The sequence below is a fragment of the Crocodylus porosus genome, unplaced genomic scaffold (genome assembly GCF_001723895.1).
Source record: "Crocodylus porosus isolate Cpor-Errol unplaced genomic scaffold, CroPor_comp1, whole genome shotgun sequence".
In the NCBI taxonomy this organism is placed as follows: domain Eukaryota; kingdom Metazoa; phylum Chordata; order Crocodylia; family Crocodylidae; genus Crocodylus; species Crocodylus porosus.
The window spans coordinates 33,348,147-33,361,040 of record NW_017728950.1 but is presented as its reverse complement, the minus strand read 5'-3'; the positions used below and the strand labels follow the sequence as shown (position 1 = coordinate 33,361,040).

At 46.0% G+C, this 12,894-nt stretch overlaps 1 protein-coding gene across 1 annotated transcript in view; it reads left to right on the top strand.

Moving 5' to 3' along the window:
* Nucleotides 1-12,894, top strand: part of SVEP1 (sushi, von Willebrand factor type A, EGF and pentraxin domain containing 1) — a gene marked incomplete at its 5' end in the record, with an annotated part of 177,639 nt that overhangs the window by 89,106 nt on the left and 75,639 nt on the right. The window contains 6 exons of the mRNA XM_019554729.1: nucleotides 650-771; nucleotides 5,702-5,810; nucleotides 8,113-8,304; nucleotides 8,964-9,197; nucleotides 10,501-10,662; nucleotides 11,638-11,799. Of these exons, the coding sequence (XP_019410274.1) occupies nucleotides 650-771; nucleotides 5,702-5,810; nucleotides 8,113-8,304; nucleotides 8,964-9,197; nucleotides 10,501-10,662; nucleotides 11,638-11,799 (981 nt within the window). The remainder of the gene's footprint in view (nucleotides 1-649; nucleotides 772-5,701; nucleotides 5,811-8,112; nucleotides 8,305-8,963; nucleotides 9,198-10,500; nucleotides 10,663-11,637; nucleotides 11,800-12,894) is intronic.

Below are 12,894 nucleotides of genomic sequence, written 5' to 3'. Positions count from 1 at the left end.
AGCCCACTGCCTGCTGCTGCCACTGGCAGCATGGGCTGCACGCCATAGGTGGGGTATGTGGCAGGGAGGCCTACACGCACCCACAAACCCCACACCCACCCCTCCTCAGGACTCCCCCACAAACCTCACACCCACCCACAAATCCACACACAACTTCCACTCCCCTTCACAAACCTCACACACTTCCCCCCCAATAAATCCCCTCCACACACACAGACACCCCATACCCATTCCCAGCCACACCCCACACTCCCTCACACACAATATACAAGAGTAAGACTTTATTTTTCAAATAAATCAGGACAGTAATTTTTTTTAATAAAATTAAAATATGTTATAATCGATGTTTGTTTTTTAGCATATGATTTGTTTTTCTCTGGTTCCAAGATGGCAAAACCCGTTCCAAAAAGGAGTGCTTTGGAAGGCAAGGATGGGGACTTCTGGTGGCAAAGGCCAGGGATTAGGGGTGGGACTTCTGGTCCCAAGATGGCAAGTGGGGCAAGGCACCTGTCATGGGGCAGGGCTACCCCTGCGGCCTTTGACAGCTCACCCGAAGTCATTAAGCGGCCCTCCAGCCAAAATAATTGCCCATCCCTGTGTTATACTCAACCTATTAACCAATAAAAGCTTCTTTTCCCCACATTTTCAGTAAATCGTTTTGCCAATCATGGGTTCAAATCCTTTGAGATGCTGTACAAAGCAACCCGATGTGATGACAACAACCTTCTAGATAGCTTTGCTGAGGCTTTCCAGAGTGCACTTGGTAAAATGGTAGGTTAGTAATACAACTTGTTTAATAACTTCCTTACATTGCTTCTTTTCCTCCTTACCTGTTCTTTATATTGCATTCCTTAGAAGCTTGGAGGTTGATTTTGTTTCAATTCAAATGATAAAATGTCTCCCTTATAATGAAAGTGCCCATACATTGATTGTTACTATAAAGAGTGATGTGCAAATTGTTGTTGCAGCCACAGATTGGAATTACAGTACATCTTCAAAACTGTATCCAAAGGGCAACATTCCTTCCCTTCCATCCCCTTCCCCTCCCCCCCACCAGTAATTTGTAGCTATTATTATTGCATAACAAACCGTTCTCTTTTAAGGTTTGATGTATACAACATCTCTTTGTTTATGTTTGGCATGGTTTTAAATTATACATTGTGCATAATTCCTCACAAAATGCTGGAGTTTCACTTAACTAAATGAATTCTGTTATCCAAAAGTCTTTTCAACGGGTGGTTTACCAAACAATGGGGTAGCTGAGGGTGTGCTGTAGCTTCAAACTTTGTCTTGGAGATGACACTAGTAAAGTTTCCAAAAGTACCAGAGACGTAGAAATCTGAGTCTATTGACTTTCAGTAGGACTTGTGCCCCTACATCAGTTGTTTTGAAAAACCCCATTTTACTCCCTCAAAATTAAGTATTATTCTCAAAACTCAGTGATTGGGACAAAAAAGACTCCCTGTCTTAATAAGGCAGTGCCTCATCAAATGGAGTGGTATACAGGAGAAGTCATGGCAGTAATGGGGAGGAGAGCAAAGTACTATCAAAAGCTACCATTCAGCCCCGCAGGGACATCATCGGCCCAGCAACCTGCATGGCCATATAGTCTTATATGGATTACAGACCCCAAAGGCATTTGATTCATTGGCATTGCCCACCAGCCCTTTTGTCAGTGGTGGACACAACTTCATTGTCATTCTCTTATACTGGAGTCCAGACCAGGGATAAGCAACCACTGGCACAGGTGCCAGAGTGTGGCACACAAAGGCATTTTGCTTGGCACATGTGCCTCGGAGCAGACATTGGGGAAGGTGCCACGGCTGTGCTGCCACAACAAGGATCAGGCCACTTGTGGCTCCGCTCCTGGCACACAAACGTCTTACAAGTCGAGGTTGCCGGTGTTTTTTGACACTGCCCAAAAACGTTGCTGACTCCTGATCTAGACATCTGTTGGTCAGTTGTATTGTCCCAGCTTTGTTTTCTTTCTGCAGAAGAACTTGGCTGATTTCCCTACCAATCCTCTTTGATAGCATATTTATCACCTGTCTCTGAGAACAAAACTTAAAAGTGCAACTACTAGCTGAAATTGCAAGCACTAAGTCATGGGACAAAACACTTGAAGACGAGCCTGAGCATTTGCATCAAAGTGGAGCATGCTGGCATACCAGAAGTCCAGAAGACAGTCTAAATATGTCAAGTTCATTTCCCCAGGATCTTGGAAATGCTAGTATTGTTCCAAAGGCAAGAAAATTAAATCACTAGCATCTAAACACAAGAGTTGTGTAGAGAAGCTCCAAGGAAAAGTTGATAGGGTGAAAGTAGATGCAAATAAAAAGCACTTTCTAGAGCTTGCTTTGTTGGAAAGCCTCCTGGAAAGCAACAAATACTGCTGAATTAAAGAAACCTGAGCTACCACTCTATGATGGGTTCTGCATTGTCATCACTGGTAGAGCAGTTTATTTGCAGTCTGGAGGGTCTCTGCAAAGTTATCTGTACTGGTTAGGGGCTGCACAAGGGGAATGAAGGTGGAACAGCTGTTTTAGTCATGCCTTTGCTTCCATATGCAAGGAACACAGGGACTCCTTATGGACTTTACATGGGCCAGCGTGGAAAGCTGTGATACTACTGGACCAGAGCAGAGCCCAGTTGATATATAGATCAGGGGTGGGCGATTATTTCTGGCGGAGGGCTGCTTCACAAGTTTTGGTGAGCTGTCAGGGGCTACATGGGTAGCCCCATCCCTTGACAGTTGCCCCACCTCCTAGTCACCATCTTGGGACCAGAAGTCCCGCCCCTTGCCCCCAGAAGTACTGCTTTTGGGGAAGTCACCTTGGAAATGAAAGTTACACCCTGTCACATGATCTGCATCGTAAGACCTAACCACCCAACAGGAAACTGCCCCACTCACTGTATCTGTCCCAGGATCCCCTGCCCTCATCACACAGTCACATAGATGTCCTTGTTATAACATCTGCCCAGGTGACTGGGGGAACTTGGTAGGTGTGCCAGTACATGCACTAGGAGCACTGGGCCCAGTACCTACCAGGGCCCAGGCCACCCCAGGCTGCCTATGGCTTCAATGGCAAGCGGTTCCTGACTACAAGGCCCAGACCTGCATAGCACAGCAATGAGCCAGCCCTGCCTGTCCTGTTCTGGCTGCAGCAAGTGGTAGCCAGCTGCAAGCCTGAACCTGCATGTGGTGCAAGGAGCCAGCCAAGGCCAGCCTGGTATCACCTGGTTCCCAGCTACAAGGTCAGGACCTCATGGCCAGGCCCATCCCCTCCCAGCAAGGGTTCCTAGCTGCAAGGCAGGGGCTGGCACCCCACAATGCAGCAAATGCCAGCCCAGCCTCCCTTCCCTTCACCAGCACTGGTCACCAGACCCCTCCCACAAGCCAGGACCCAGCCCACCCCATCAGGCCCCATGCAGCAAAAGCTGGCCAACCCCCCCTCCACTCCTCACTGGCACCAGCATGACCTGGCCTATCCCAGCCTGCCCCCCTCTTTCCCCCTGCGGCACTGCAGAAGTCATCCCAGGTCCCCTCACCAGCACAGCCCCCTCCAGTGCTGCAGGACCCGCAGGGTGGATCAGCCACAGCTTTCCCTCCCTGGTGCTGGCCCATCCGGGCCCGGCCCGGCCCCTCCCAAGTGGTATGGGACCAACCGTGGCTTCCCCATGTGCTGCTAGGGACAGGATGAGCCAGGCCAGAGCAGCACACAGCTCAGCTGCACCTTCCCCCTATGTGAGCCATCTGGTCCCAAGCGGGAGGAGGCTCTGCTGCTGTTTTTCCTGGCTGGTGACAAGCCAACCATCCTGGCCCCTCCCGAGTCGCAGGAGGCTCTGTCGCCGCTTTTCCTGGCTGGTGCTGACCTGGCTGGCCCAGTCCCATCCAGAACAGCCTGTGACCGAAGCTGGCTTCTCCACGTGCTGCTGGGGATGGGACAAACCTGGCCGGAGCAGCAGGGGCTCAGCTGCACCTTCCCCGTACCTGTGCTGGCCAGTCCCCAGTGGCATACGGTTCTGCTGCCACTTCTGCTATCTGGTGCCAACCTGGCCAGGCTCGTCCTTCTCCCAGCAGCACGTGGGGAAGCCACGGCTGGGACAGCCTTGGCTGCATGCCGCTTGGGACCTGCTGGACCTAGACGGGTTGGCACCAGCCAGGAAAAGCAATGGCGGAGCCTCCTGCCTCTTGGGACCAGCCAGCTCAGGTAAGGGGGAAAGTGTAGCTGAGCCCCTGTTGCTCCAGCCAGGCTTGTCCCGTCCCGAGTGGCACACAGCTCCGCTGCCACTTTTCCTAGACGATGTTAACCCTGCTGGGCTCGTCCTGTCCCCAGCAGCAGGTGGGGAAACTGGCTTCAGCCATACACCACCTGGGCAGGGTGGGCCCAGCCAGGAAAAGTGGCAGCAGAGCCTTCTGCCACTTGGGACCAGACGGCTCACGTAGGGAGAAGGTGCAGTTAAGCTCGTCCTGGCTCGTCCTGTCCCCAGCAGCACGTGAGGAAGCTGGCTTCAGCTGCACACCGCTTTTCCTGGCCATTGCTGACCTGGCTGGGCCTGTCCCTGGCTCAGGACTAGCCCAGAAGCACCTTTCCCTCCCTGGTGCCAGCCCAGCCCAACCCACATAAGGCAAAGCTATAACTTGCCCTTACCTCAGCTGACCTGCATGGCTGGTCCCAAGAGGCACGCAGCTCAGCCACCACCTCTCCTCCCTGCTGCCAGTTGGGCCAGGGCTGCATGTGGCACAGCTGGCCCAGCTGCTGCTTCCCTTCCCCAGTGCCGGCTTGAGTATCATGGCACAGGAAAAGCATGCCAGCAGCCACTTTTCTGGGCTTACCTGCAAGGCAAGATCCTTTCCAGTCCCGCGCAGGAGGCAGAAGTCGGCCCAGGCATACCTTCCCCTCACTGGCACCACAGGATCTGGCCCAGGCCCCCGTGCCCCTCTCAATCTGCAAATGTGGCCTGACCCAGGGGCAGGGTTGAGGTCATGGTTGGTTTCCTCACGACCAGAACCCAAGTAAACAGCCCGAGGTGGCTGGTGCCGCCAGCCACTGCTGGAGGCTTGTAGACAGGGAGCTGTCATTACCTAGGTTTTGAAGGGGCTTCACCAGCCAGAGGGAAGTGCTTGGGCTGGATCTGGCCTGTGGCCCGTATTTTGCCCACCCATGCCATAGATACTTATATCTTGTAACACAATACACAGGCAACTGCCAGGGTGATTGAAACATGGAAACACTGCGAGGTGGCTTCGCTCTTTCGTAAATTTAACTTCCTACTCCCTCCATATTGAACCCACAATGAGTCCTACTCCAAGCAGGAAGGGAGTATATGCACGTAATAGAGATGTATCATATCACATGTGTTCCATCTTCTCATCCATCTACCCACCACAACTTCTCTGCTGTAGAATTATATCAGCTGGACACGGGGTGTCAAGATTGTCTTCTGTTAAACTGATTCTCCCTATTTTATTTTAAACTGCAAGATCTCTGATGCTGCCCAAGTTCCTGTAGATGCATATATGTACATGTGTGTAGGGAGGTGGGGGGCAAATTCCCCATGCCCATTTTAAAATATAGAATTATAATCAATATAAAGGAAGAAATCTGGTGTCAAATAGAGAGTACCAGATGATCTGTACTGCACTTAGATTATAAATATGTTTGGTTTCTTTAATGGTTTTTCTAATTTCTGTTTGCAGGTCCCATCATTCTGTAATGATGTCGATGACATTGACTGCAGGTTGGAGGATTTGCTACAAAAACATTGCTTAGAATATAATTATGATTACGAAAATGGATTTGCAATTGGTAATGTAATAATTCCATAGCTTGCCAACGTTAAAGAGTTTAAATGTGGTTTAATATAAGAACATACGACTATGGTAGAGTTAGATGTGCTCTATGGAATACTTTAAGAAAATAATTACAGGGTACTTAAGACACTAAACAATTTAACAATAGTTTGATAAATTAGTACATTAGCTTTTTATTGTCTTTTTCCTGTATTGTGCATGTTAGTGGGGGGTGGGAGGGAGAATAAGTAGCTCAAAGCATGTAAAAAAAAATAAGAAAATTAAAAAACTGTTTGGGTAGTGTTACAAGTAAAACTGGTGGGATTTTTTAAAGCATACAATTTAAATTCAGATCATTGAAGAGGGAGACTAGATGCCTCTGGGGCTTGTTAATGGAACAGGTAGCCTTTCATGTTTGTCCTTAGTTGAAATCCAAGGTCTAGTCCCAGTCTTGTAGACATGAGCATAGGAGTTTACACATTTGCCATGAGACTGCTCACAGCCTGTAAGGAAAAGCATGTACTTAAATCAGGGCTGCAGGATCAGGGCCTCCCTTTGCTGTCATTGAAATCTGTTGATGTCTGAATGGCCACTTCACTGCATATGTAAAATGCTTGGCCATTCTCAGTCGAATTACTAATAGAGAAGTATATCCATTATTAAGCAATCACACCTATCACTGACAGAGTCCCTGAGTTCTCAAGCCGAAGAGCTTGAAGACCAAGGAAGGATGGAAATTGAACTATTATCACTCTTAGTTTGGGATGCGTTGTCAGGATACTTAGAGAGGTGGTTGCACTGCTGTCCTCTGCATTGTGGCTGTTCTGTGCAATAAAAGACTTCACTCATATTCCAGCTCTTTTAGGGCCTGATCTAACTCCCGTTGAATGAGAACCTTTCCATTGGTTTACAATCAAATGCAATGATTTTCAGTTTGATATTAACATCAGGTGAAGCTGGAATTAATTTATTATTAGTTTGGATGAAGCGGTGATGAGGAAACATTCTTATTTATGCCAGCCTAACCTGCTAGCAGTGGAATTTCTCCAAAAACACTCCAGTATAGCTAAGATCACAGTTAGGCCCAGATTTTTTAGAGTCAGCTATTTAAAAGATTGGTTCTGAAATAGTTACAGAGTATTATTGGGGTTCCTTTGCCTTATTTTTGTCATTAATCAAATGTAATCTAAATAATTGACACATAATTATATGCAGGGATTATTGATACCTCCACATATTTCTAAAAAGAGATTAACAGAATCGGCAAAAATTCTTCAGTTTCAATAATTATAAAAAGATACGTTATGTACATAGATATTTATTTGAACAGCTTGGGCCAAATGAATACACTGTAGTTAATATTTTCAGAAGTATTATCTTAGGCATGAATTAGGCCCATTATACATAATTTGGGCTGTTTACTTACAGTAATTGAATATGGTGCCTTTACTTGGAAGGTGGCTGTATGATTGAGGCAGGCCTAGTTCATTCTTCTATGTGTAATGTGCTGGTACGTCTGATGGATATCCACTATTACAATTGACACATATTTATATAGCAATACGAGGTGTTGGTTTTGACCTAAAAAGCCCTAAATGGGCTACAACTGTCCTACGTTGGACATTGACCCTCTCCATTGCATATTTCTGCCCTTGAAATCAGTTAGAGGTGTAACTAGAACTGGACTCCTATGAAAGGAAGGAGCTGTTGGTTTCTGGAGGGTCCTTCTCACTTGAGAATGCTTGAGCTGAAAAACCTGTTGTTAGAGCAGGTATGGGTACAATTCCAGGGAGCTGGAAGTGGGACTGTGGCCTAGTCAGCATACGGTAGGGCTTTGATGAAATAACTCTGCCAAATGGCATTAGATGCAGTGTAATAAGAAGATAGGAATAGAGAATGTGTGTGTGCACACATGTGCACGTGTGTGTGAAGGTATGGTCTCCATTTAAAAGTTTGACCAGGATAACTGGCTTAGTTAAGGACAAGACTTTTCCCTTTACTGGTATTATTATGTGCCAGTAAAACCCTCAGAATAGACCCATATAAAACAATATACCATGTAAAACAATATGTTTTATAACCAAAAGAGGAAATATCTGTATAAATACTCTCACTTCAATAGAACTGCACGTATGTTAGAGGGGCTCGTTGCCTCAACTATGCTGGCAAAACTACATAAGTGAAGACAAGGTCTATATGGGGTGCCTGGCTTTTGATCATCCTTCTTGCATTAAGAAGTTTTTGTTATGTTGATATGAAGAAATAGACACTTGTTTTCATGCTGTGTTTTTCTTTTCCTTGTTCTTAATGGCTGGCAGGACCTGGTGGCTGGGGCACAGCAAACCATCTGGATTATGCCTATGATGACTTCCGTGATGTAACACAGCAAGAACCACTACACAACCAACGCTCTGACACTGTGAAATCAAGACCTTCCCGGGTCAAAAGACACAAAAAACTCAACATTCCAATGACAGACCATAAAATTAAGTTAATATTTAACATTACTGGTGAGGAGAAAACATTCCTTTCCTCTTCTGTTTAAGAATCTACCAATAACAAAATGAAGCACTGTCTTCAGTTCATGAAACCTGTAGGAAATGCAGAACACAGGTTTCTAATTAATCTTGCTACCTTATTGTTTCACTTGCTTACTTCTTTGTAGCACCTGACAGCATGGTTGTCTTGGGCAGAACTTTATATTTTATGCTCTGTATTTTGGTACAGTGGGTTTGCCTAGGCTCTGCCTACGGACTTCAGACCTCTTGAGTATAGGAGAATCCAGATTAGTAGAACCCCCTGGTGGTTCACGACCTCTTAAGGTCTCAGTGGGTTGTGAAATAAAGTATGAACTACTCAGCTGTCTGCTGAAGCTTTTACATTAAAAAGTGCTGCTTCTGCAGTCAACTAGAGATCATCAGCAGTCCTGCACAGCTGAGTGAGAAGGGGCACCCTTTGAAATTATAGCTGTAGTAAACAACTGGAGCTCCTCAGAGGTTTGCTGTTGCTGTGTACTGCACCAGTTCCTTCACAGACCTTCAACCAGCAAAGTACCTGTGTTATGCAGCATTACATTTTTTGGGGTCCACACTTACAAAGTATGCTGGAACATACAACAGTAAAATCTGTAACACAATTTGTGTGCATGTGTGTTCTTTTTAAACCCCAGCTAGTGTGCCATTGCCTGATGAAAGGAACGATACCCTGGAATGGGAAAACCAGCAGCGACTTCTTAAAACTCTAGAGACTATCACAAACAGGCTGAAAAGGACTCTCAATAAGGAACCCATGTATTCTTTTCAGTTTGCATCTGAACTGGTTGTTGCTGATAGCAACTCTCTGGAAACGGAGAAAGCCTTTCTGTTCTGCAGACCAGGTTCAGTGCTGAGAGGTCGGATGTGTGGTAAGCCAAATGCTTTTTGCCTCCTTGTGCTCATCTCCTGTATTTATGATTTTAATGTTTTAAGGAGGTATGTTATGTAGGGTAGGGCCATTTCACAGGCATTATGAAATCATAATCTTTATTACTATGTGCATCATCTCTGGAAATGATGTCTGGGTGCACCCAGAACCATGACTCTGGAGTATGCCAGTGTGAGAGGAATACCTCTACTAGAGTCTGTCTATTGGTGACTCCACCCTCCTGTTATGAGCCAGCCGCCTCCCTTCTCACCTGCCATGCCTTGATCTTGATTAATTAATGGCTGTTAATTAGCGGGAGGCTCCCATTTATTTGCCCCGGTACCAGGGGGCACTATCTGCGGCTCCTTTTCCTTCCCTACACTGCAGCCCAAGCCTCGCAGATGATATTGACATGGTTTGATCTGGACCTTGTTGTAATTTGGCCCTCCCCTTGTCTTCCCTGGGCTTTCCACAGCCCTGTCTCACTCTGTCTCATTCCGCACCTTCCTGGCACTCCGCTGCCCTCCTCACTGTGGGGCTTCTCGCTGCCCTCCTAGCTCTGGGCTGGGGTCAGTGCACCCCAAAATGCTGCACCTGCCGGGGTCCCCACACCACCGGGGATCCCCTATGAGGCCTCCTCCAACCCCTAATAGCCTCACCCAAATCACCGGTCTTATAAAACTACAAACAGAAAACTCAAGCACCTGGGCTGTAACATAAAATCTAAGCCGTCTGGCTAAACATCATTCAATCCCTACCAGGGAATTCTCTACCCTGTAACAGAAAACAGGAGCTGCTCATGCCATCAGGCTTCTCTACTCGGCTTGCTCCAGCAGAGCTCCCTTGGCTACTAGCAGAGAACTGCCCTCCTGGCCTCAGCCCTGGCGTTTATATGTGCCAGGCCCTGCCCCTTCCTGTCAGCTGACTTCCCAGCAGTTGCCATAGCAACCCGCACCTGTGCCTCTGCTCTGAGAGTAGCAGGTACCTTAGTGTCCTGCTACAGCCAGGTACCCACGTTATGACTCCACTGCCAAGGACATCCCCAGGATATCCTCACTCCTCCTTCCTGACGTTGATGTTTGTGGGGTAAAAACAGTGGGTGGTGTTTATTGTTTCAGCAGAACTGAGTACCCTGTCACCACAATTTAGATATTCCTAATGAAACTATACAAAAGTCACCAAGCCCAGAGCTTGGATTCCAGTGCATTGTGTTTGGCTATATATGTTTGCAGCGAAGGGTATTCTGTGGTATCAGGTATTCCATGATTAACCTACACCTTATTTTTTCTCCTTTGTAATCTCAGTTAACTGTCCTTTGGGCACCTATTACTCGCTGGAGCATCATACCTGTGAAAGCTGTTGGACTGGGTCATATCAGGATGAGGAAGGGCAGTTGGAATGCAAAAGCTGTCCATCTGGTAGCTACACTGAATACCTTCATTCCAGGAGTATCTCTGAATGTAAAGGTGGGAACTCAGCATCCACACAACAGTCACTTTTGAATTAGTAATGGACACATTTTACGTTCTAATGTTTGGAAATACTGTTTGTTTAAATGAAATTAGAATACTGCCCCCAAAATGTAAATGTATCATCAGGTTATTTTAAGGATCTTGGTCAGATCCTGGCTGTCCTTGTGTGGGTACACTGAGGAATAGATAATACCTGAGAATACATAAGCATTTTCCATTTCACTTGGGCACGCATGCAGAAGGTATCCAGTGTGTCAATATGTGTGCTTGTTGAGGGTAAAAGGAACTGGCCATTAAGGCAAGAAGTGCTTCGTATAGTGAAAGAGGTTGAGAATGAGGGACCTTTTTTCCCTAACTGATGTTCATTGTCTGGTGCTGAGAGAGCACACATTGCATTAGAAGTGTACGTTACGTATCTCATCTCAACACTTCCTTCTACCACTATCCTCCACCTTTCTCATGGACAAATACCTCTGGACACTGTCACTGCTGTGTCCCACCTTCCATGAATTAAGCTCTCCAAGGTAGAACAGAGTTTTCACTTTGCAACTTGTGAATTAAGAACTGTTTTCCCCCCATGTGAATTTAATTGGCTTCAGTGGTTGAAATTTGAAATACTAATAACAAGGAATCTGTGCAGTAGAGTGGAATGTAGTAAGCTAGTTTACAGTTTGTAAACATGCTCTCAGTAATTTACTGTTCATGAACAATTGTCGAATTGCATTTTTTTTTACCCCCGCATAATGAAATAGATTTCCAGAATAAAATGAATGTGTGTACAGAGGGAGCTAATGTTCTGTGCCTTATTGACTTTGCAAAACATTGCACTAATTGCTATCCTCTGGATTTAAAAGTGTGCTCATAATACCTTGTTTCAAGTGTCGTCACTCAATGAACTAATAAAGCATTACTTGCTAGGACATGTATTGTGTTAGATATTAATATTTGTGTATTTTTTTGGCCTTTTAGCTCAGTGCAAACAGGGAACCTACTCTCCTAATGGTCTTGAGACCTGTGAATCATGTCCTTTTGGCACATATCAGCCAGTAATTGGATCTAAGAACTGTCTGCCTTGCCCAGAAAACATGTTGACTGTAAAAAGAGGAGCTGTGGATATCTTAGCCTGTGGAGGTTTGTAAGAACAAAGGCAGTGAAATGCCTGAAAACAAAATGTTGCTAAATATCATCTACTATAACCCCGCTTATCTAACCTCAGATTTTACTGTCATTCCTGGCTAAGAGCAGGTTTTTTGTGTTTCACGCTAGTGGGCTGATCATTTTTTGCTACCCTCCTTATCTAAACTTCCTGAAAGATTTTAGAGATGAGGCTGTGTACAGATTCATAGAATTACAAATAAGGCCTGGGTCAAATATATAGACAGTTACGTGAAAATAAAGTCTTTCCACTTTTTTTTCAATGGGCAGCATGAAATGGATGTTTTGTAACAATTCTCCAAGCAATTGCAGTATTCTTGTGGGGAAAACTCAGATCTTTTATCAGTTATTGCAGTGCCCTTTTTCAGGGGAAAATACCATCAGTGGGTCCTGTCTGAGACTTCTCTTTGATGCAGCTCTATTCCCAAAGGCACGCAAGGGAAGTAACCCACATGGTGCGTCCACACATGCAAGCATGTGCACGTGTAGCAGCTCAAATAGAAGTGGTGCAAATTTGAGCTGGGGCTTTTTGCCTCAGTGCACATGCTCGGACATGCCCTTTGTTGTGGAGCAAATTGTGCCACTCAGGGCAAAAAAACCCTGCCTGGATCCTCCCTGAGGATCAGCCAGAGGGAGCTAGAGCCTGGGACCAGCACCTGTGCTGTCCCCAGCAATACAAAAAGCTGCCCTGGCAAGCAACTCAGGGCTACTCGCTCTCAGGAGCTCCTGGGACCCAGCCAATTGATACCTGGGGACACTACCCCTTGTGCTAGCTGGACTGCTGCAGCAGCATCCCAAATCCATTTTTAAAAATACCCCAAAATCCATGTTCTTCCACAATTAAAACAAAAAATCACTCTACACACACACACACACCCTCTAGAGAGAGAGGGATCCATTAGTTGGGCAATGCTTTATCGGTATATGTACAATGATAAAGTATTTTGGAAGCCTACCAGTTTCTCTAGCATCATGCTAAAATAAATTCTAAATATCTATATGTATAGATGTGTACTTTTGGTTTTCTTCACACATGATGGGTATGTGATGGGGGGATGTGGGTGTGGGCGA